General features: G+C 37.3%; 1 protein-coding gene across 1 annotated transcript; it reads right to left on the bottom strand.

Annotated features, from left to right (window-relative positions):
• Nucleotides 1-9962: 9962 nt before the first annotated feature.
• Nucleotides 9963-21226, bottom strand: rab18a (RAB18A, member RAS oncogene family). Its single transcript, XM_055176327.2, has 7 exons — nt 21025-21226; nt 20399-20454; nt 19522-19583; nt 18623-18695; nt 17982-18100; nt 15435-15501; nt 9963-13259 (listed from the first exon to the last, which is right to left on the bottom strand). The coding sequence occupies exons 1-7, from the start codon at nt 21090-21092 to the stop codon at nt 13090-13092; spliced, it is 615 nt and encodes a 204-aa protein (XP_055032302.1). The 5' UTR covers nt 21093-21226; the 3' UTR covers nt 9963-13089.
• Nucleotides 21227-22320: the final 1094 nt, after the last annotated feature.

The raw sequence follows: 22320 nt of genomic DNA, 5'->3' as shown, positions 1-22320 counted from the left end.
CACACTTGAAATGACATGAAGGGGCAGGTGCAAAACTTTAGTGGTCTTATATTTCTAAACCAAAAGATCAAGCAATTCCTAAGTATACCGAAGTGGAAGCGTGTCAGAAGAGCAGATGGACGAGAGGAAAACTGAAATAACTGGAATGTGATTGGCTGGGACAGCCAAAGTCGTAAAGCGACATCCTTATACGTACGGATATACGTGTTAATATTCTCCTAATAAGAATTTTGAATTTGTATATTTGTGCGTTGAAGTAAAAAACACTTAAAAGTGTCCACTTTGGATAAACGTACTGTTGTCAATAAACAAAGCGTCTAGACGCCATCTCAAAAAAATATTGGTCTCTGGGTACGTTTTCTGATGTATTCCAGACTATACAATGATAAGTACACCGAAATCATATTAGATGCCTATGTCCATTTGCCAAATGTTTTCAGGCAGACCATATTTACAACTAGGCCGACAGTAACGCATATTAGGGTATCATATCGCAATGAAAAATTACAGACAAAACTTTCCATCGGCCTAGGACTCGCAGCGTTTCAAAACTGACCTCCTAAATGGGCTTATGATTTACAAATTGCCATCTGTAATACATAACGTCAGTTCGCTTTGCTCCCAGCATCTCCTTTTTTCCTTTCCCGACCTGCCATTAGTTCAGGCATTTCTGTATCTGTAATCCATCAGTAGCAAATTCTGCCCTCTTCTCATCTCATTGTGTAACTTTTGCTATGTTTTATCAATTATTATACACACACACAGGTCATAATGTGACATATTTTCTCCAGGGGAATACACAAATGGAGTAAACTTGGCAGGTCGTGTGGCCTATCGCTATCCAGTGGTAGCCAATGCTATTTGGTATTTTGGGGCAGCGATCGCACAAGCCAATCCTACGACGCCTTCATAAATCCAAACGCTGATGGACACTTTCCACAGGCAGCCCCGGGCCCTTCATACGCTGGTTTGCTCTCTAAGTCATTCATTTCTAAACATGTCTTAGTGTGTTTGTATTTTTGATATAAGCCTGATGTCTGGATTTACACTCGGCGGCGGGAGACTTGTGGCGAGCGGGAGTCACTTTACAACACATTACGAGAGCTGAATACTTGAATTTCGACAGGCAGGGATATATTTCATCAGCATGGCGGGTCCAACAAAAGTACTAGAGTTTAGGACAGGCCTTATCTCTGAAGTAGACTTTTTGACAGTCAAGACCGTTTTTTTTTCAATTACACTCATCAAACAAAAGAGTTTAGGTCTCTGGAGAAATAGAAAAGTCGGGCCAGACTGCAACTTTTCCGCTTTCTTTGTTTTGCTCCTGGAAAATGATTGATCGGCCAATGTAATTGAATCAACGTTGAATCTTTTTGCACATGCACATAGCATTACAAATAGGGCTCACGCTCCGTCGTCTAACCGAAGCAATAAAAAGGCAATAAAAAAGTGAGATGTGCCTGGGAATCTCTGTATGATGGTAATATATGTCTCTTTAGATCCTCTGGCGTCTGCTGCAGTTCACGAAAACACTCCACTTTCCCGTCAAACAGTACTAAAGAGCACAGGTTTCACAACAGACGTCCTAATCTAGACCTGACAACGTAACAGACAGATCCTAATCCTCGCGGTTTAGATCTTTAGAGCTTCATTGATTATAACAGGAGCACTGATCTTATTTAAAAACAAGACTTAACACAGTCATATATAACTTTACGAATAGCTGCATAGTAAAATGTACTTTTGTGTGCTCCATTAAAAAAATTTTTTTTTAAGGTGACGTAAATTCCTTGCGCTCAGGTAGTTTGGCATGACTTGTCTGGAACGCTACAAAGTCGTGAGTCATGGTTTAAAGTCGTGATTTATGGGCTCAAAAACCTGCCTGGAAAGCACAATCATCAATTCTGGCAAGCCTTTTGGTCATAGGTGACCTTTCTCAATGCCTGAGTAAGGTTTAGAAAAGTCACAATTAAAACATTTTTCTGCCATTTTCCAGTTTAGCAGTGGCTTTTATCTTGCAACCTGTTGAAGGTCATAATCGTCCTTTTGCAGTTTAGACCATTTGGATCTTTTTAGCCTATGCACCACATTTTGGATATTTGTCTAGTCTTTTTTTAGCACAAATCAGAGTCTGGACAATATTTAAGACCACAGACCAGTCAATAAAGCACTGATCGCATAATTTCCTTTGGACTAAAGCATCTACTAATTAATGAAATTTAATGTACTTGAGTGGTATAAACGGAGCCTTTAAGTGACTTCCCCAACAAAAATGATGATCTAAATGAAGCAAGGGAAGTGCAGGTAAAGCAGGTAGAGCTTCATTAATGCTGTCGGTGGCCGGGAGCACTTATGACCTCACTTATGTCGGCGCTACTGTCTGGAACTTGATTGGCCGAATGTAAACATTTTAGCGCCAAGGGTTTGCCAAGAGTGAAATCAGACGTGAGACCTCCAGCAACGTAGGTACGAGTCTTTATACTTCTAAAGCCTGAGGTATACGGATAAATGGCTTGCAATCACAATGCACTCCAGAATGCATTAATCACGGTGTGACTTTCTTGTATTTTTGTGCCATAAAGAGATGAAAATGAGCCAACGAATTACAGTATGTACATTAATGACTTCACTCCGGTGAATGGTGTTGAATTCTGATGTGGCCGGTAAGTGAGAACAGACAGGTAATCCACAACCAAGGGCAGACAAAGATAAACAAAACATAGTGATTTACGGCTAAAGTTAAGATCGACAAAAGTAGCACGGGAATTACGCAATATGATGGGTTTTAAGGTATATAATCCAACAGAAGCAAATAAAAACACGGCAAAGAGATTCAACCGACCTTCGTAATACTGACTATCGAAACAACCACCCGTGAAATTTCCTACACTTCTGTGTGTGTTCAGTTCACCGGCACGTATAAATCCGGTTAAGATCAGAGATCCGAAGACAAATAAATACAAAAATTATTTTGCAAGGCAAGATTATTTGCACTGGATGAGGAGTCTGTTACCGCGTGTGCCAATCATCTGATTCATAAGACCACCGAACTGCTTTTATCTTCTTTCCTTTCACTCCTTACGAACACAAATGTAAAACATGCGGTTTTTCCACGGCACTGCCCCGTCCTGCTCGAGGAAAGCTTACACCCTCTGCGTGTTGATACAATGTGATTAGTTTATTATAGAAGCCTGTGGCTACAGCGCTCTGTACTGTAGTAGTCAATCTGATAGTCTTTACGTGTGTCTGTACATGTGGAGTGAATGACAGAGCGCTACAGGAATTCCAGTGAGAGGACCCGGGCCAAAAGTATTTCAGATGGGATCTGCGTGAAGCCCGCAGACTTGCGAGAGATGAATGAAGCCACTAATTCATAGTCTAGCAGTCCATGTGACCACTTTGCTTTCAGCTTAAAGACGAATTCGAGAGGGAAGGACCTTTTTTCCGTTCCTTGTAGGGTCTTCTATTATTTTTTCATCACTAAATCAATACGCGAGGAATAGAAGACGGATGGTCACGGTCACGTCAAAATCCATGTGGTAGACATTGCAATCTGGAATTTAGACAGTGTTATTCATTTCTAGTTCCTTTTTATTGATGAGGAAAGCACGACTGCCCATCAGCAACAAAGAAAGAGAGAGTGAAGCGAATGGAGATGTGGGACAAGACGTCAAAACTCTGTCAAATATAGGAATGAAATCTTGAGAGAGTGATTTCACAGCCAGTAGTGTCATTTGTCCAGGGCAGAAAAATGAACTTTTAAAGCAGTGGCGTCATGCACCAATTTTTTTAAGGGGGCACAGTGTGCACAGCTCAAAGAAATGTGTGCATACACAGAGATCAAACGCAATATTATAAAGCTTTCAGTCTTTTCCATGGCACTTATATTACAATTCTAACAATCTGAACACCCCTGCTTTCATGCGAAAACCTCCAAAATAAAAGTGTTGACTAACTTTCATATCAAATACTATTCAATCGGAATAATGACATATTGGTATCATATTTACATCTACGGCATGTTTTATTTATTTAAGTTTTAATGACTTGTTTAATTATGTCATTAATGCATTTGCACAACAACTGCATTATCCTATAAAATGTAATCCTATAAAATGTAATTTTAAATCCATAAAAACAACGAAAATGAGATAAGCTATAGCCACCTGATTGATTTTAATGTTCAATAATGATTTAAAAAGGATTGGCGTAATAAGCATATAGCTTTAGCTGATAACTTTTCGGTCAATCTTTTCTTTTTAATACTGACATTGTAATTCAATGTTTGTGTTTATATTTGCTTGTAAATTGTCTTTTTTTCTCTCTTTTTTTAAATTGACCGAAATAAACTTTAACTACTACTACAAAAAAATTGTAGATAAAATTATTAGAGGAACGCATTATTGCATCAAATTTTACCTCATATTTAAACGTGTGATCACGCGCCCCCGGGAACTCTGGCGAACTTTGCCGTTGTACCAAGATGAATCTAGAAATCTCTACTACTATGTTGAGACGGTCACATTTTAAACCATACATTTTCTACAACGAGGAGGTTATCTACACATTATCGTACTGGGGTTTGGAAATGTTGAGCATTTCTTACACGTTTTAATTCCTCAGAGAGCAAAATGCAGCAGCAACAGCAAAGAGTCCGTGAGCGCGCACAGAATGACGTCTGCGCTGTCCGCGCTGTCCCTGCCGTCAGAATAAAGCAATGTAACACGATCAAAACACTATCAAAAGGGCAAAAATCTCTGCAAAGTGAAAAGGATGCAGCACAGAATTGATAATAGTGTTCATATTAAACGGATTAAAAGTTAAATAACAGATTAACGGACGCTTCTTTGATTTTGAGGTTGCATCCAAAATCCATTAGGCTCAGAAAACCAAGTAGGCACGTGCCCCCTCAGTTTAAATGGCCATGACGCTTCTGTTTAAAGCATGCTTTCAAGATTGAAGTCAGAGAATGTGTGATGTATAACTAAGTTAAGGCAAAGATCAGAGCACAACCACACAGACTTACTTAAAATTGCATTCAAGAAATATAAAGTATTGTTTATTTCCTCCATTGATGTACTTCCATTCAAAGCAATTAAGGATGCTGGAGTGGTAGTATTAAAGGGCTTTTTGAGAATTCTACAAATCAGATTTATTTGATGTTATTTTAGTTTTGAAAAGTATGTAGAGTTGTAATAATACTCATGAGATTGCCATGAAAATAGTCTTTGTTGCAGTTATGATTAAAATTGTGCTGCCTCACGATTAGTCCCGACTAATCATTTGCAGAATAAAAGTTTTTGTTTACATAATATATGTGTGTGTGTACTGTGTATAATAATTATGTATAAATAAACACACACACTCACACGCATGTATATAATTAAGAAACATTTGCATATACGTGTTTATATTTAATTTATATTATATCTAAATATAAAAAAATATTATATACATATATTTTTTCCCTAAAATTATACATGTATGCATGTGTATTTAATATACATAATTATTATACACAGTACACACACATATATTATGTAAACAAAAACTTTTATTCTGCAAACGATTAGTTGCGACTAATCATGAGGCAAGACTAAATTAAAAATTAATAAAGAAAGCCACACATCAGATATTACTCATCATGAAATGAAAACGTCTGACAACGTCTGACATTCTCATATATTCACTTTCTCAACTGTATGTTAATGAAATTTATCCTACTTTAAGCTTACACATTTAACCACAAGACCTAAAGTTTAAAAGAGTTCAGTAGCACAAGCAGCACTCAGCGTAGTACGGAGTCACAGTATAGTGATTTGTTATTAATGATCCTGAAACTTATTACAACTGACAAGCTTCTGACAAAAACCCATTAAATAATAATATGAAGGAAAAGCGAGACTTTAGAAAAAGCCGCATAAAGCTGTACAATGATCAACATAACCTCAGATGTCAAAGGTACATATCCAACCTTCAGAAAAGCTAATCATCTGGTAAGAAGCAGTTATGTTTGCCGTCTATGTATTGTACTTCCAAACCTTGGCAACGATTGATTGTGCAAATTTATTGCATTTGATTGTCCATATTACCACAGACATGTAGCTAATCAACATAAATACCAAATCCTTCAGACTTAAGGATTTGGAAATGGATTACAGCCAAGCAAATTGCTATTCAGACCAATACTAAAGTACACCGAAGCTTTAAAACTGGCCAAATGCAGCATTAAAAGCTACAGGGTGTGAGGTACAATGAAACCTTAACATTTAATCCGCAATTATCATATAACATTAATGAACATTTTCATTTGGATTAATACACAGCAAGATGCATTAAAATTTTTATCTAGTGTAAAAAACAAATTTAGAAACCCTTTAAAACTCGACCCTTCAGCCACTTTTCGCAGGCCATGCGCCCACCCACATCTTCTTTGCCTCCGATCCCCCGGGCGGCACGGCAAATCAATCAGACTGATAATTAGAACAGGGCCAACTGCAGTTACGTCTTAAGAACTTGACACCTTATGAAACAACCACCACCGTCTCAAAATGATCTCATGCAGGACAGTGGGATGAGCCCATAGAGGTAATTGGGGGGGGGGGGTATGGTTAATGGGACATGGGCTGATGACTTATGCAGAAATATAAAGATATAAGCCCTCTGTTTGATGCATCAGAGAGAGCGGATGATAGAAGTGAATAGAGTCCGGAAACCATAATCCACAAGTCTTCATCAATCCGTCATTAGCAGATCCACATGAAATCTCCGGCCGAGAACTAAACTGAAAGCGCTGCAGATACCTGCAGATTCAAACGTTTCACACACAAATCAAAATGTGATTATGCATTCTCGGCTCTTTAACACATTTCTTCATATTCAGATCTATTTCACAACATTTGAAGAGCAGGAACAAGGCTCGCTTTTAGATGTGACATTTATAAATCGCAAATCATCTTGAAATTGAACGCAGCTGAACAGTTTCAAATCTCGCCTTGAAACAATGCCTAATTAATCTTATTGACATAAAAGAGCAACAGTCAACATCCAAATCCTTTACGAGCAGCAAGAATGGCTTATTTTCCAAAACCCTTAAGCACTTAGACAAGCAAAACTGCATACCGTTCAGACCCTGATGACGTGGCGCTAGGCACTTTTCCACGTAAAACACAATTTTTACAAATATACGTTCCTGTGGATTTTTGCATATGAACACTTAACATTTAAATGTGCACGTATGCATGCTTTATAAATGAGGCCTCTGATGTGTGAATTCAAACAGATTTGTACATATAACCTGTTGAACAGATCAGCGCATTACCGCTTTTCCACCAGGGCTCATGCAGAAGTCGATGCCCATGTTGGAACTGGGCTGCAGTTTTCCACACAGAAAACTCTGTGCCGACTGCCAGATGCAAACAGGCCCGAAACCTGCCTGCTCTCGAACAAGAAAACCTGCAACGTCTGCAGGCGGAGCTTGCGCTACAGACTGTATGTAATGCGCAATTTTTAAAAGCTGCTGAGGTATATATGAAGAGTTTGGTTCCAAAACACAATAAATCCATTTTGACTAATTTGGGTAAAAATTTGTTTTCTATACCAAGTGACAAGATGAAAACCACTATTTTCTGTAAAAAAAATTCACATCTTTAGGGCATGATAATATTAAAAATTCAAATCCGTAATTTGATTTTCAAACATTTATTATAAAAACTGCAAAATGCAATAAATCCATGACAAGTTTTTTTTTTCCAAAATGCTATAAATGTATTGAATCAATATATAAATGTGCATTAATCTTTGCCATGTTATATTCATTTAGTTGACTATTGGTATTCACTAATTAAAAAAAATAAACATCAATGACATTAATCAAAACACTTACTTTGTCATATTAAGAACACTGTCATTGCTGCTGTCATCCTTGGGACGTCGTTGTTGAACTTTTTTGATAGCGATCAACTGTAAAAGGTTTTGGAGCTGCACGATTTTCATTGACTTTTAGTAAAATAATGGAAAGTTTTTCATAAGATCCCCTGGGGTCAATGTGTTAGCATGACAGAAGCTTGATACTGTTGTGTGAGAACAAGCAACAGCTAACATTTTCCTTCCCCGAGTGCCTCTCACGTAAATTATTAGATGTTGATGGCTTACGTTTCTTCCCCATTAACCATCACAGGTTTATCAATGCCATCAAAAGTATTATTTTGTTTTTGTTTGTTAGTTGATCACGAAGTACAAAGTAGATGAGGAAAACTTGGATTCTGTGTGAATTCAAAGCGCCACCATTGTTGTTCACAATGCGTGGAATGGTGCGCTGTGATTGGTTACGTGGATTTATTGCATTCTGCAGAGAAGGAGGTCTGGCGTTTATCATGTTTTGGGAAAAAGGGAGAAAAGATAACAGAATAACACGGCGGATATCGGATTTTGCGTAAAATGAAGAATTTACCTTTTTTATATGGACCAGATACAATACTGAAAAAAAGGCGTTTATCGCGTTTTGGAACCAAACTCTTTAAATATTTACTCATATAGTGTTTTTAGGCACAAAATAATGACAAAATGTACAATTAAATAACAATGAGCAACCTTTCAATGATGTATGGTCATCAGATGCAGTTTTACCATAGTAAAAACATTTATTAAAACCTTTTAGAGCCAATGCAAGTAAACAATAATTAAATTCCAACTATACCTAGAGCTGAACGTTAGAAGTAAAAATATGTTGACAGTAAAATTATCCATTCCCAACTATGGGAGACCAGCTTTTTACACCAGCAAAACCAGCTTATGCTGGTCTTAGCTGGATTTCGCAGTAGGGTTTGCATATAATACGCTGATATGTTTTACAAAATCCATTATATGATTATGTTTTACAAAAACGAATTACAGTACAGAATACAGGAAATAATTTGATTTGAATATTTATTAATGTTTATAATAGTTCTTATGCATTTTCAAGCAATTTTATCTTTTGAAGAAAAAAAATCAGCTAATGTCTCCCTTTAGGGCGTAAGCAGCTAAGTAATATAGCACATAACAATATAATGATATGTTATAACAACAAGTAAATCTGGTGACACAGTCGGTTTAGCTTTTTCTGACCTAGCACCAGCTCCAGACCTGGTTTAAAAGCTGTTCATGTTTTTAGTGTTGGATGTTGGTGTAATTGTGCTCCAACTAGCCATACTAACCAGCAAGCACTAAAGCAAGTTTTGGCTGTGGTGGTCCATCATCTAAACCAGCATCAAACTAACCTGAACATAAGAGCTCAAGCTGGATTTCAGCAGGTAATTATCTCCCAGTTTTTATATTATGTTATTATAATATTGCATCTGGAATATCTGCTCCTGAGCCAGTACGGGAGAAAAACACAACTCTATTTGGCAGGTAGGAGCGTTTAGGAAAGACTCTTGGGGAAATATAACTTACAAAATTACATGACTAGTGTGGATAGCCAGTCATATAAGGATAACATTATGGACACAGCAAAGTGCTGTTGGCGTTTGATCGATACATACTTTCTTCTAACAATTCTGAATCGTATCCAAAAAGAGCTTTCATCTAAAAAGTCATTTGTCAACGAGAATGACGCACTTCCTGGTCAAACGGCTATGAAGACATATCCATAATGGAAAAACTTGGGCGATCGCTATGGTTACTGGACCCGCATATCTGTCCAAAGGCAATAATTTGGATTCATCACACCGGACAGGTGCGGAAACCATACAACGATGCCGTTTGAACACGTGAATAAGCAAACACTTCGCTCACCAAAGTATTCACACAGAAATGTAACGGGAAATGGTGAAATCGCAGAGGCCTGATGGAGATACATTCCTGTGGTGGGTCATATTTAACAAGAACTCACTGCTGGAAAAAGTACGAGAGGGAGCATTCAGGCACAAAATATTGTCATTTTAGGAGCAACCTTGCAGAGAGCCAGTGGAGCATAAACATCAATAATATTGTAATGTATTTATGATAAAGTCTATTGCCAGCACATATTTGCATACAGCCATTAATGTGCAATAAAAACATGCAATATTGTTTAATACATTATTGTGAATTACAGTCACTATTCAGTACACCTAAACACATAGTACACCTAAAATCGTGAATAGATATACTAATAATATGTATAAAACAGAGACATATGATCAAAAAATTAAAACCCCAAATTACCTAAACAACACAAGTTCTCAGATCAACTGTGATAAACTGTATCATATAGGAGTGAATAGTCCAGAAATACACCAAATATGTGATCATTTACTTTTTTTAATAAGTTTTTTTTTATATGGTAAGCACACACTTGACTGTACCCATTGACTTTCACAGTAGGAAAAACAAATACTATGGAAGTTAATGGGAACCGTCAACCGTGTACTTACCATCACTTATTAAAATATATATTTTTGTGTTCAACAGATTAAAGATAAAATTGCATGCAACTTGTAATTACATAAATGTTCAATTGTAAATATTAATTGATCTAAAAATGAAAAGGAATGCATTAAATCAGTTTTTCTTTCATGCGTTTCCGAAAGTCAGACTGAAAATTTTGCCATCTAGATTTTAAGCCGTGAATATATGGCTAAACATTTGGGACCCCCTGGATTAGTCTCTAAAGCAAACACTAAGTTGATTAAAGGGACATTCCACTATTTTTGAAAATATGCTAATTTTCCAGCTCCCCTAGAGTTAAAGGAATAGTCTACTCATTTTCAACACCAAAACATGTTATCACCTCAACCAAGAACCGTTGACACATCCCTCCATCATCTGTGCGCGCGCACGCAAGCGCCGGAGCGCGCCGCCACGCCTCGACAGCACCCAGCCTAGCCCCATTCATTCAACTGCACCATCCAGAGACAAAGCCAGAAGTGACCAAACACATCAACGTTCTCCCTATTCAAGACGAGCAGCCACACGAGCAAGTTTGGGGGTACAAAACAAAACGCAGCGCTTCTCCAAGCGGATTCAAAAGAGGAACTATATTTTATGGCGTAATAGCACTTTTGGGAGTACTTCGACTCGCCTGAAAAGTCCGCTCCCTTTCTCACTCTCATAATGGGAGAGGGAGGGTGTTACTGCGCCGAGTCGAAGTACTCCCAAAAGTGCTATTACACCATAAAATATAGTTCCTCTTTTAAATCCGCTTAGAAAAGCGATACGTTTTATTTTGTACCACCAAACTTGCTCGTACAACCACTCGTCCCAAACAGGAAAAACGTTGATGTGCCTGGTCACCTCCAACTCCATCTCCAAATGGCACAATTGAATGAATGGGGCCAAGCCAAATGCCATCGAAGCGCCGCAGCGCGCTCCAGCGCCCACGTGCACGCACACAGACGACAGAGGGATGCATCAACAGTTCCCAGTCAAGGCAACAACACATTTCAACACTGAAAATGAGTAGACTATTCCTTTAAACATTTGAATCTTACCATTATGGAATCCATTCAGCTGATCTCCGGGTCTGGCGCTAACACTTTTAGCATAGCTCAGCACAATCCACCGAATCCGACCAGACCACCAGCATCGCGCCAAAAAACAACCAAAGCGTTTCGACACTTTTCCCATCCAAAACTTGACTCCTCCGTAGCTACATCGTGTTCCAAGACCGACAGAAAACCAAAAGCTGCGATTTTCTAGGCTGATATGCTAGGTGCTATGCTAAGACTATTTTCGGGCACTGCGTAATATCACTACGCCTGCTGCAGCCATGTAACAGCAACAAAGTCACTGATTATTATGCCAGTTTAAGAGTATAGTACCTAGCATATCTGCCCAGAAAATCACAACTTTTAATTTTCTGTCGGTCCAAGTACACGATGCAACCACAACAGAGTCAAGTTTTAAATAGGAAAAACATCGAAACTCTGGTCACTTTTCTGCGCGATGCCAATGGTCCAATCAGATTCAATGGACTGTGCCAAACTATGCCAAAAGTGACCCGGAGATCAGCTGAATAGACTCCAAAAGTGCAAAAATCAAACATTTAACTCTAGGAATGAGCATATTTTCAAAAAAAGTGGAGTGTCCCTTTAAATACTCCAGATCCAATGGTCCAGATTGGAACCTGGGGAATGTAACTATTCTGCATGACTATTAGATGTCTTATAAGTTTTTCTAAATTTGTCATTTTGTTCCATTTCTCTCGGTGTGAAAACCAGCCGTCTATAGTCACACCCTAATGACTCACTCAAAGACTTACATTTAAACATTTTCTTTCTGTAAGACAAACTGACAGTACAGTGAATTTAACAATGTTGATGATGCTTTACGTGAAACGTTTTCATTCAACTTCAAGTAGTTATAAAGGAAAAAAGCCGTCTTTTTATCTAGTCTCTTCTTATTTTCCTCCTTTTTATACATACAATAGAGAGTCATGGTGCCAATCTGTTTGATTTGTAAACCCTTTAAAAACATGTTTTCGAATGGGCGGTCCAAGTCAATAAAAGCAGTAAAGCTCAGATCCAAAACCATGGTAACTCTATTATTCTGTAAAGCGAGAGAGGGCCGATGTGGAGCACAGGGTGAAAACACAGAGATAGAAGTGAATTGAACACAGATTCGTGTAGCGGGATAGAAAAGTGAATTAACGTCAGTGACTGACAAGAAGAGTAAGTGGAATCCAGAGATGGGCTGATAGTGAACGAACACACACCGCAGACATCAAGCGAGGGCATGTTGATGGAAATCTGTGTTGTACTGAGATCTCATTCCAGGAGTTTGAAAGGTTGAGTTGGGCCGATGACTGTTTACCTCTCCACAAATAAGAAACACAGGCACTGGGACGTAACAAAGTAAAACACTATAAACTGAACCAACCGATCTAGGGTGTAATTAAGTTTCAACTTTTTTGTAAATATTAAGCATGTCCTGAATTGGAAAGGGCTCCTCTTGAAGTTTATCTGGTGTCCCGGAGATCACATTAAAATGAATACTGATAAACGATCACCACTGTCCAGGTAATATAACTTTTTCCTTATGGTCACTTGTATGGGCGGTTGCATAGGTACATAAACTAAAGCGGTTTATGTATCCTTTGTTTCGAAGCGAACTTGCATTGTTTGAATGCTAGAGAAGTGAGCAGTATGCTCCACAGCCTCCATCAGTTTGAGAGAGTTCAGATAGTTGGACTCCTCTGGTCTTGTGTGTACTCTCCCATAAGCCTGGAGTCTGCAGGATCTTCTCCACCAGCTCCTCAAAGGCACACTGAACTCCATCCTTCGTCTTAGCACTGGCCTCTGAGAGAAGAATAAGAGAATAAGAGAGAGAGACTAAGTTATGTTTATACAACATTATAAATGAAAAACAGGCCACTTTCATGCGTTTTGGCTGTTCGATAACACAACAATGGCATTTTAAGGTTCTGAAAGAAATGTTTCAAAGTGCAAGTTTTTGAAAATGACACCATTATCGTTTTTGCATAAACTACAAAAACTTAAAGGGACACTCCACTTTTTTGAAAATAGGCTCATTTTCCAGCTCCCCTAGAGTTAAACATCTGAGTTTTAGTTTTGGTAGGACTATTTTCGGGTGCTGCGTGTTATCATTGCGCCTGCTGCACCTATGGTACTGCAGCAAAGTTCCTTGATTATTACGCCAGTAGGAGAGTATAGTCCTTAGCCATATCGGCCTAGAAAATCACAACTTTAAAATTTTGTCTGTCTTAGTACACAATGTTACTACAGAAGAGTCAAGTTTAAATAGGAAAAATAGCGAAACTCTTTGGTCATTTTTGGGCGCGATTCCAATGGTCTAGTCAGGTTCAATGGATTGTGCTAAGCTGTGCTGGAGGTGGTACCGCCGGACCCGGAGATCGGCTGAATGGATTCCAAAACAGTACTCAAACGTTTAACTCTAGGGGAGCTGGAAAATGAGCATATTTTCAAAAAAGTGGAGTGTCCCTTTAAATCTGTGAAAATGGTATGCGCATGCAAATGATATGTTCAGTCTACAGGCATTTGCGGGTATTGAAAACCATGACAACAATGACGGCCATAGGACTGTGTTTGTGTTGCTCGAGTTACTGAGTTTATTAAAGTCGCCATGAAACGAGAGTAGCGATTGTCTTATTTTTCTTGTGGTGACGTATGAGTGAAACGGCTACTGAAATGAAAATAAAGGAAGGCCTGGACTTAAAGTCGTCCATCGGGTCATGTTGGCATGTGCTAATTGCTGTGATTTTTTTCTTGGGCTCCGCCCTCCTGCCATACAATATGACCGGAAGTAAAGAGAGATCGTTTCCAGGAGGGGAGGAGATTTACTGATTGTATGGGGTGGACAGGTGTCTTTATGCAGCTTACGACCTTAAACAGGTGCATCTAATTTAGGATAATAAATGGAGTGGAGGTGGACATTTTAATGGCAGACTAACAGGTCTTTGAGGGTCAGAATTCTAGCTCATATACAGGTGTTCAAATACTTATTTGCAGCTGTATCATACAAATAAATAGTTTTAAAAAATCATACATTGTGATTTCTGGATTTTTTTTTAGATTATGTCTCTCACAGTGGACACACACCTACGATGACAATTTCAGACCCCTCCATGATTTCTAAGTGGGAGAACTTGCAAAATAGCAGGGTGTTCAAATACTTATTTTCCTCACTATATTTCCAGCTTTAAATCTCAAATCTAAATGCAATCGGGAAGTCTTATTGCACCATACAGAAGAAAACATGTCAGCACAGTATGCCGTAAAGATGAAGATCCATTGTTCACTGAAAGTATCCATATGGTGCATGAAACACTTGGCCTTGAATATTAAGCAGTACGTAGCGAAGGAAAAAGAAATGGGAAATATAAAAACTGAAGAAAGTAAAAGAGCAGCGTTGGCCTGTGCAGTGCATGCTGTAGCCATGCCCGTCCATCTGCAGATTTCATTTGGTGTGAGGACTTTGTGGCTAATTCAGACAGATGGCTGCTTACATACCCACTCATGAGGCATGTCACATGACTTACAAACCAAACCCACAGCTCAGAAGAACGCAGGATGTCACCCGCAAATACATATACAGGACTGTTACTTTTACTCAACCACAAATGAGAAATAAATTAAAACCATTGTAAAGACTGACTCTTGTCAAAATAAATAAATGTTCGACTTGTATAAATAATCCATCTCAATTGAATAACATAATCATTGTTTTAGCAAATGGGCCCGAGTGTTTAAAAATAGTGGCCCGTGCGTATCATGGCAGCAGAATAAACTAGCTTACGTCAAAACTCAAGTGTGATTTTCCATGTGTTAAAGGTGATGAGTCTTAAAATATAATTTAAACTAAAGTAAAATGGTAATGTATTCTTACAGTACAGTATTTCTTGCTCATGTATTATCAAGCAGAATAATGAAGGCTTATGTTATTCTACACAGAACAAGCAATAAAACGAATAGAACAAGCAGATGCCAATTTACCTATGAACAGCATTGAATGTTTCCTAGCAAATTTTAAGCCCTCATCTCGCTCCAGCTGCCGGTCTTCCTGTACAAAAAGAGAGAAAATGTCTTCAAGTGAGTGTCCTGAGGAACAGTTATAAGACAATCAGACACTGTGCCAGAGGATCAAACCCTTTACAAGCTCTTCATAAATGAAAAATGGTTACATTACAGTATAATTACATTGTAAACTACTTACAAAAGTAGTAATCAAACTACTTAAAGCTACTAAAGAGGAGAAATTATTTAAAGGTGCAATGTGGGACATTAAATGCATATAAATGCAATATAATATACATAACTATATTATCAGTGATGTATAAAGATGTTACAAAATAAACTGTACTGTTTTTTTATTAACTTATAATAAGCTGTTTATGTCACTTGCCCCCTTACATGGAAGTCGGCATTTTGCGTCGTCGTGTTTCTACCTACCCAGTTTCACAAAGTTTCGTGATATAGTCGTTTTTTCGTGATCGTATAACGAATTCCTGTTTTCGTATGATTATCAGGTATTGGTTACTCAACTGCTTTTTCCTATTTTTAAACCATTGTCACTTCGGTTTAGGGTTAGATTTGGTGCTTGCATTAGAATGTCACTTTATACATTGGTTTATACTATTTTTTCAGATTTATTTTTTTATATGTCGCCTGGCGTTGGGGTTAGAGTTGGGTTTGAGTAAAGATGTCATTTTATGTAAATCTAACCCTAAACCGAAGCGACAATGGTAAGAAAATAGGACAAAACAGTTGAGTAACCAACACGTGATAATCACACGAAAACAGGAACTCGCCACACGATCACGAAAAAACGCGGAAATTCAAAAAATATGTGACTATATAACGAAATTTCGTGAGACTAGGCTGGTTTCTACAGTAGCCCTAAATGGACAAACTGTTCTGAAAATCGCATTTTGTCAATACGTCAGACGATGACGTGTTTTTCCTGTGGCGGCTACCATAGCTTCACTAAGCTGTGGACTGAGCCGTTGGTTGCAATTTACAGTTTCACCACTAGATACCGCTAAAAGTACCACACTGCACCTTTAATAGGGACATTTCACAAGACTTTAAGATGTCAAATAAATCTTTGGTGTCCCCAAAGTACATATGTTAAGTTCTAGCTCAAAATATTATATAGATCATTTATTACAGCATGTTAAAAATGCCACTTTGGTGTGAGTAAAATGTGCCGTTTTTGGGTGTGTCCTTTTAAATAGGTGTGCTCCGATCAATGCCGAAACACACTAAAAATATGTGGCCGATGACTATTCTGAATCGGACAGCCGATCTTATTCATAGCTATTTCATGTACTACGGCTTTTGATCAGTAAGTCCTTATTGATCTAAAAATGCTGTTAGTTTGAATCGTTTATAACATGCATTTGAAAAAGCAACACTCGTTAAACATAATTATTAAACATATTCTTTATTATCATGAAAATACCTGAAAAGGTTTGAAGAACAGCAATATAAATATATACTTAAGCCATTTCCTAGAGCTGCGTGTCATCATAGCTGCGTGTGTATTGTTCTTCGTCTACAGCGCATTTTGCATAGAACGCCCCCTGGCTTTTGGATGTAGCGGCATTTAACCGTAATTCATTGAGAAGCATAGCAAGCATTATCGGCCGATCGATCGGAGCATTCCTACTTTTAAATGCAAATGAGCTGATCAATGAACTAAATGGCAGTGCCGTGGTTGGATAGTGCAGATTAAGGGGCGGCATTATCCCCTTCTGACATCACAAAGAATGCAAAATTTCAATGACCTATTTTTGCACATGCTTGCAAAACACAGTTTACCAAAACTCAGTTACTGGGTTGTTCATTTTCACATTTTCTAGCTTGATAGAAGCACTGGGGACCCAATTATAGCACTTAAATATGGAAAATTTTCATTATATGTGTCCCTTTAATTCATAATTATCCCCTTTAAGTCATAATTCAGTCATTCTACCATGAAGGGTGAAGAGTTTTGAATGAATCAACAAGCTCAATAAGAGTGTCATTACAATAAAGTTAAACAAATACAATTAAACTATAATACACCATTGTGGATATTAACACAGTAACAAATATATAAGCAAAAAACCTTACAAGCATGACTCAAAATAGTGACTGTTTTTTCAATCTGTTTCATGGTTTTATGAAACATCTGAAAGAACCAATTTACAAGAATGAATCAAATTTTCCAATGTTTCATATGAGACGGAGAAAGGGCAGAGTCACTGAAGCAGAGATTGGGCATTTCATTATTGTTTTTGCTCAGGCTGATGAATTCACAACACAATGTGACATTAAAATCAAAATAAAGAAACGTTCGACTTGTATAAATAACCCATCTCAATTGAAAAATCAGCAACGTAGCATGGTGCTATATCGATACTTAGCTTAAAAAGTCCTCATTTGTTCATACACATTTTTCATGCCCACATAAACACTGTATTTAACCATTCAGTACTGTAATTGTGCAGACAGGACAGTGTTGAGAAACTGAAATAGCAAAGTGAACACAGATCTTACCTTATCTATTTTGTTTCCCACCATCATCTTGACAAGGTCATTTCTTGTACAGTATGTATCCAGTTCAGTCAACCAGTTGTCCAGCTTGGCAAAGGTCTCTCGCCTTGTGACGTCATATACTAGAACCACACAAAAGGAAGTACACTGAAGAAATTTTCAACTTTTAGAAAAATATATAAGTCTTTGCCAAACATGTTATTAAAAAAGTTTTGCATGTGCGTAATTGACTAAATAACTTTAGTCAATGTATGGTTGATTTTCTGTGAGCTTTTTGTTTCATTATGTATTTTTATATATTAAAAACTTTTTATTTCCCAATACGTTGTTAGTTTCCCACATCATTTTGTCAAATCATTAAACATTGCACAAATTTGCTCTCTGGACACTTTTTGCCGCTATTGTATATGAAGTCAACATAACATCACATGTTGGATTTTTAGGAAGGCAAAAGCTAAAATCAAATTATTTGTACCATATCAGCAAACTAAAATGTTCCATGTTAAAATAACATTGTGTAAGACATTGTGCTACTGCGTAGTAGTTACATAAACAGCTTGGTTTAACAAGGCCCTAAAGTGTTTTTATGGCAATGTGGCAACACAGATGTGAAAACCAGTTTTGTTTGTACTTTACTTACTCACCTAGTATAACACCCTGAGCTCCTCTGTAGTAACTGGGTGTCAAAGTTCGAAAACGTTCCTGTCCTGCTGTGTCCTGTAAACACAAAATAAAGTCGGTCTTTACATGAGAATATTACACACTTTGTAAAAAAAAGTTATAATGGCAGTGGTGTAGTGGTGCCTGGAGAAGTGGGTATACTCTTTAAAGGCGGGGTGCACGATTTTTGAAAAAAAAAAACAATTTGGAACAGGGAGTCGGGACGACTACCAAAACACATCAGCAGTAAGGTGCTATCTACTAACCGCCATCATTGCCTGGGTTGCATATGTGTGGGGCGGGTCAATCAAAAGAAGGTCCAGATTCTATTAAGGTAGGCATGTGTTTGTTTAGGTGATTTCAAATGTCAGCATTAGCTTTCAGAGATTGTGCACCCCCGTCTTTAATTCCTACCCTTTTTTCGCGGCTTGACTAAGGTTGAACACCCTGTGATACCAAAATGGGCTAGAAGGTCACTGCTGCTTGACTTCTCAGCATAAATATCATTATGAAATTAATATTTCATATTTAGAAGTGGGTATACCATATGGCATCTAATAAAGAATGCTCTGTATACCTGCACTACATCACTGAATAATGGATATTATGATTTACCAAGGCATGCACTCGAACAGAATGACCTTGTTTTGGAGGTAAATAGTTAAAAGGATCAACGCTGCCATCTATTGGTGTATTTTCATAGAGACATTGGTTTGCATGCATGTTGCAAAGGTGACATATTTCTCATGCAGTAATGTCTATTACACAAAAACTCTTATAGGTTTAACTAACTAAAATCTCAAAAAATGACAAACCAAAACACAAAACAAGCCTGCTCTAAACCAAACTTGCAAGAAAGTGGGAGAAACATCAGACTTCTCACCCAAATTGCTAGCTTTGCTTTGTTTCCATCCACAGTGAGGGTCTTCACTTTAAAATCTACACCTTAATGGAAAATATATAAAGTGTTTAGTACATATAATAAAACAATACAAACCTTAATTATGAATATCCCTAATATTAATGTTTATTTTTTGTTATTTTTCATTTATATGAAGATTCAAAAGTGATATTTGGAAATACATTCTAGATGTTTTTCATAATGGATATATGGTAAAACCATACATATGAGACAAATGTAATTTTTGAGGGATTTGTCAGGAAACAAGCCCAGAGCCTAAAGTTAGAAATGCCTGAGTTTACAACTAAATGGGGAATTGTGGGTTTATTACATGCAGATAAATTCAAAAATAGGATGACTCAACCACCTGTCTCATCACTTCACAAAGCCACATCACTTACAAACATAAGTGATTTATGTAAATGAAAAATGATGTACAAATAGCATTTGTAAAAATCACATAGGAAGACTTGGGCAATAAATCTCTCAGCACGATCTGGAGGCACACAGACCATTCCTCAGTTTCAGTACAGCACTGACAGATTTACAAGAGGAGGCCAATGAAGGAGATCTGGCCTTGTTTGATTTGGAATTGGGGCTGAGAAAAAATATGGCGGGTACATAAACTCCGAGTACACGTCCGCTTTAAGTGTGTAAGGAGAAATTTTGTCTGTGATCTCCACTACTTTGGTAGTAGCTCATAAAAATAAGCAAATAAATCATTGATTTTAACTGCAAAGACATTAGTGAAACATTATTTGATATATGAACAGAATTCCCTTAAAGAATTTTAGGTAGCTGTTGAGGCATCCATGATAGACAAAACACATTAATACCACACTTAGTTATCCAGACTTACCAATAGTTGCACCAATTTCTGGATCAAATGTATCATCTGTAAATCTCAACAGAAGACTGAGAGAGAGAGAGAGAGAGAGAGAGAGAGAGAGAGAGAGAGAGAGAGAGAGAGAGAGAGAGAGAGAGAGAGAGAGAGAGAGAGATTTACAAAACAACGAAAAACTGCTCTTCCTACAAGGGGAATGTAAACCCAAATGTTTGACATTTTGGCAATGCACATACAAATTTTTACAAACACTAAACTAAAACTAAAATTGAGGGGAGTAAAGACATAATAACACTATGAAGCGTTACAAAAATACACAAAACACACAACAGCATAGCAAACTGCTGGTTATAGTTAATGTTTGCTTTTAATTTCAGATATGCAAAGAACCTCAGCTTGAATATTTCTTATTGGATTTGAACATTTTTTAAAACATTAACGATTATCATATGAAGGTCTGAGACATGATTTCTTATGTTGACACGTGAGCTGATAGCATTACTACTTTCTGTGTGATATATTTTGAATGTAATAATGAGATTATTGTGGCTTATATCTAAAGTATGCTTTTATTAAACAGCTGTCTCGGCCTATGTTGTTGTCGTTTCATTAGATGGTATTTAAAAACTTTAGTGTCATACCTGGATTTCCCCACTCCACTTTCTCCGATGATCAATATTTTCAAAGTGGTGAGAGTATCCTCGTTCATGTTTACGTAGTGATGTCACTATGTGCAAATATTGACTAAAAAATGTAAACAAACATAGATTGTAAAAGTATCGAGGGCTAGACGCTCCGCTCTTCTTCTGTGAAAACTCTCGCTGGTGATAAACAAATGAACCTACAGCAGTTCTGCCCTCTAGCGGTTCACTTCATGCGGCGCCGAAAGAGTCGACAGCCGGATGACGTCAAAGTACCGCGAGAGCGATTCGAAATCATACGGTGGAGTAAGCTTTTAAATTGCTCTCGCGGAACTTTGACGTCATCCGGCTGTCGGTTTTAGTGGAGTCGCATGAAGTCGAACAAGTCTAATATTTTTTGATAAACTTCTTTGTTACGTAGTAAAAAAAATTAGGGTGCTAAACCAAACTTTTTTGTTTTTGTAAGGATCTTAAATATAGGATCCTAACAAAAACAAAAAAGATTAGACAAAAGCCCTTAAAACTGTTTCATCGAGACCTTTATATATTTTTCTGTAATTTTTGTTTACACCTGGCATTGTGTTTGTATTTTATTAAAGCTATTAATAAAGTTTAAATACATTTTATGATTCTTAACCTAAATGGATAATTCACTGAAAAATTAATCAAGTCTGACATCATTTACACACACTCAAGTTGTCCAAACTTGTATACATTTCTTTGTTCTGCTAAACACAAAGCAAGATTTTAAAGAATGTTTGTAATATCTCAGATCTGTGGCACCACTGAATTCCATAGTAGGAACAATTACTATGGGAGTGATGGGACAATAAAACAAACATTTTTTAAAATATCTTACTTTGTGTTCAGCAGAACAAGGTAATTTATACAGGTTTAAAAACAACTTTAGTGAGAGTAAATGACTGATTTTTTTCATTTTTCAGTCAACTATCCCTTTTTAAATTTAGATCAAATTGACAGATGACAGTAAAATATTTAATATATTTTTGCTTCCGCAAGAGGTCGCTATTTGTCTAGTGGAGTCAATGGAATTTTAATAAGACCAGTATATATTAAATTATCTTTTATAACGCTTTGGGTAAGGGCCATTTAAAAAAAATTTAGGGACAAAAAGTTTGTAATACAATGTAATTTAATGCAACAGTGAATCTTTGTATTGAACCACAAGACTAAGAGCAACATGAATAACATCAGGCTCATCATTATCATTTCTCATATTCCTTCATTATAGTTTAATAAAAGCCATGAAAATAGTGCCACTGAAGCAGCATTTAC

This window comes from Misgurnus anguillicaudatus, chromosome 4 (genome assembly GCF_027580225.2).
Source record: "Misgurnus anguillicaudatus chromosome 4, ASM2758022v2, whole genome shotgun sequence".
NCBI classification, from domain to species: domain Eukaryota; kingdom Metazoa; phylum Chordata; class Actinopteri; order Cypriniformes; family Cobitidae; genus Misgurnus; species Misgurnus anguillicaudatus.
The sequence above is the reverse complement of the archived record's forward strand: the minus strand, read 5'-3'. Positions and strand labels throughout refer to the sequence as shown.

What these genes read in the sequence shown, in the direction of transcription:
- rab18a (XM_055176327.2), bottom strand. Translation starts at nt 21,092, where the DNA reads ATGAACGAGGATACTCTCACCACTTTGAAAATATTGATCATCGGAGAA. An exon ending in AGAAATTGGTGCAACTATTG is followed by an intron (nt 19,584 to 20,398) that starts GTAAGTCTGGAT and finishes TTTTCCATTAAG; the next exon opens with GTGTAGATTTTAAAGTGAAG. An exon ending in AGCTCAGGGTGTTATACTAG is followed by an intron (nt 18,101 to 18,622) that starts GTGAGTAAGTAA and finishes GTGTGGTTCTAG; the next exon opens with TATATGACGTCACAAGGCGA.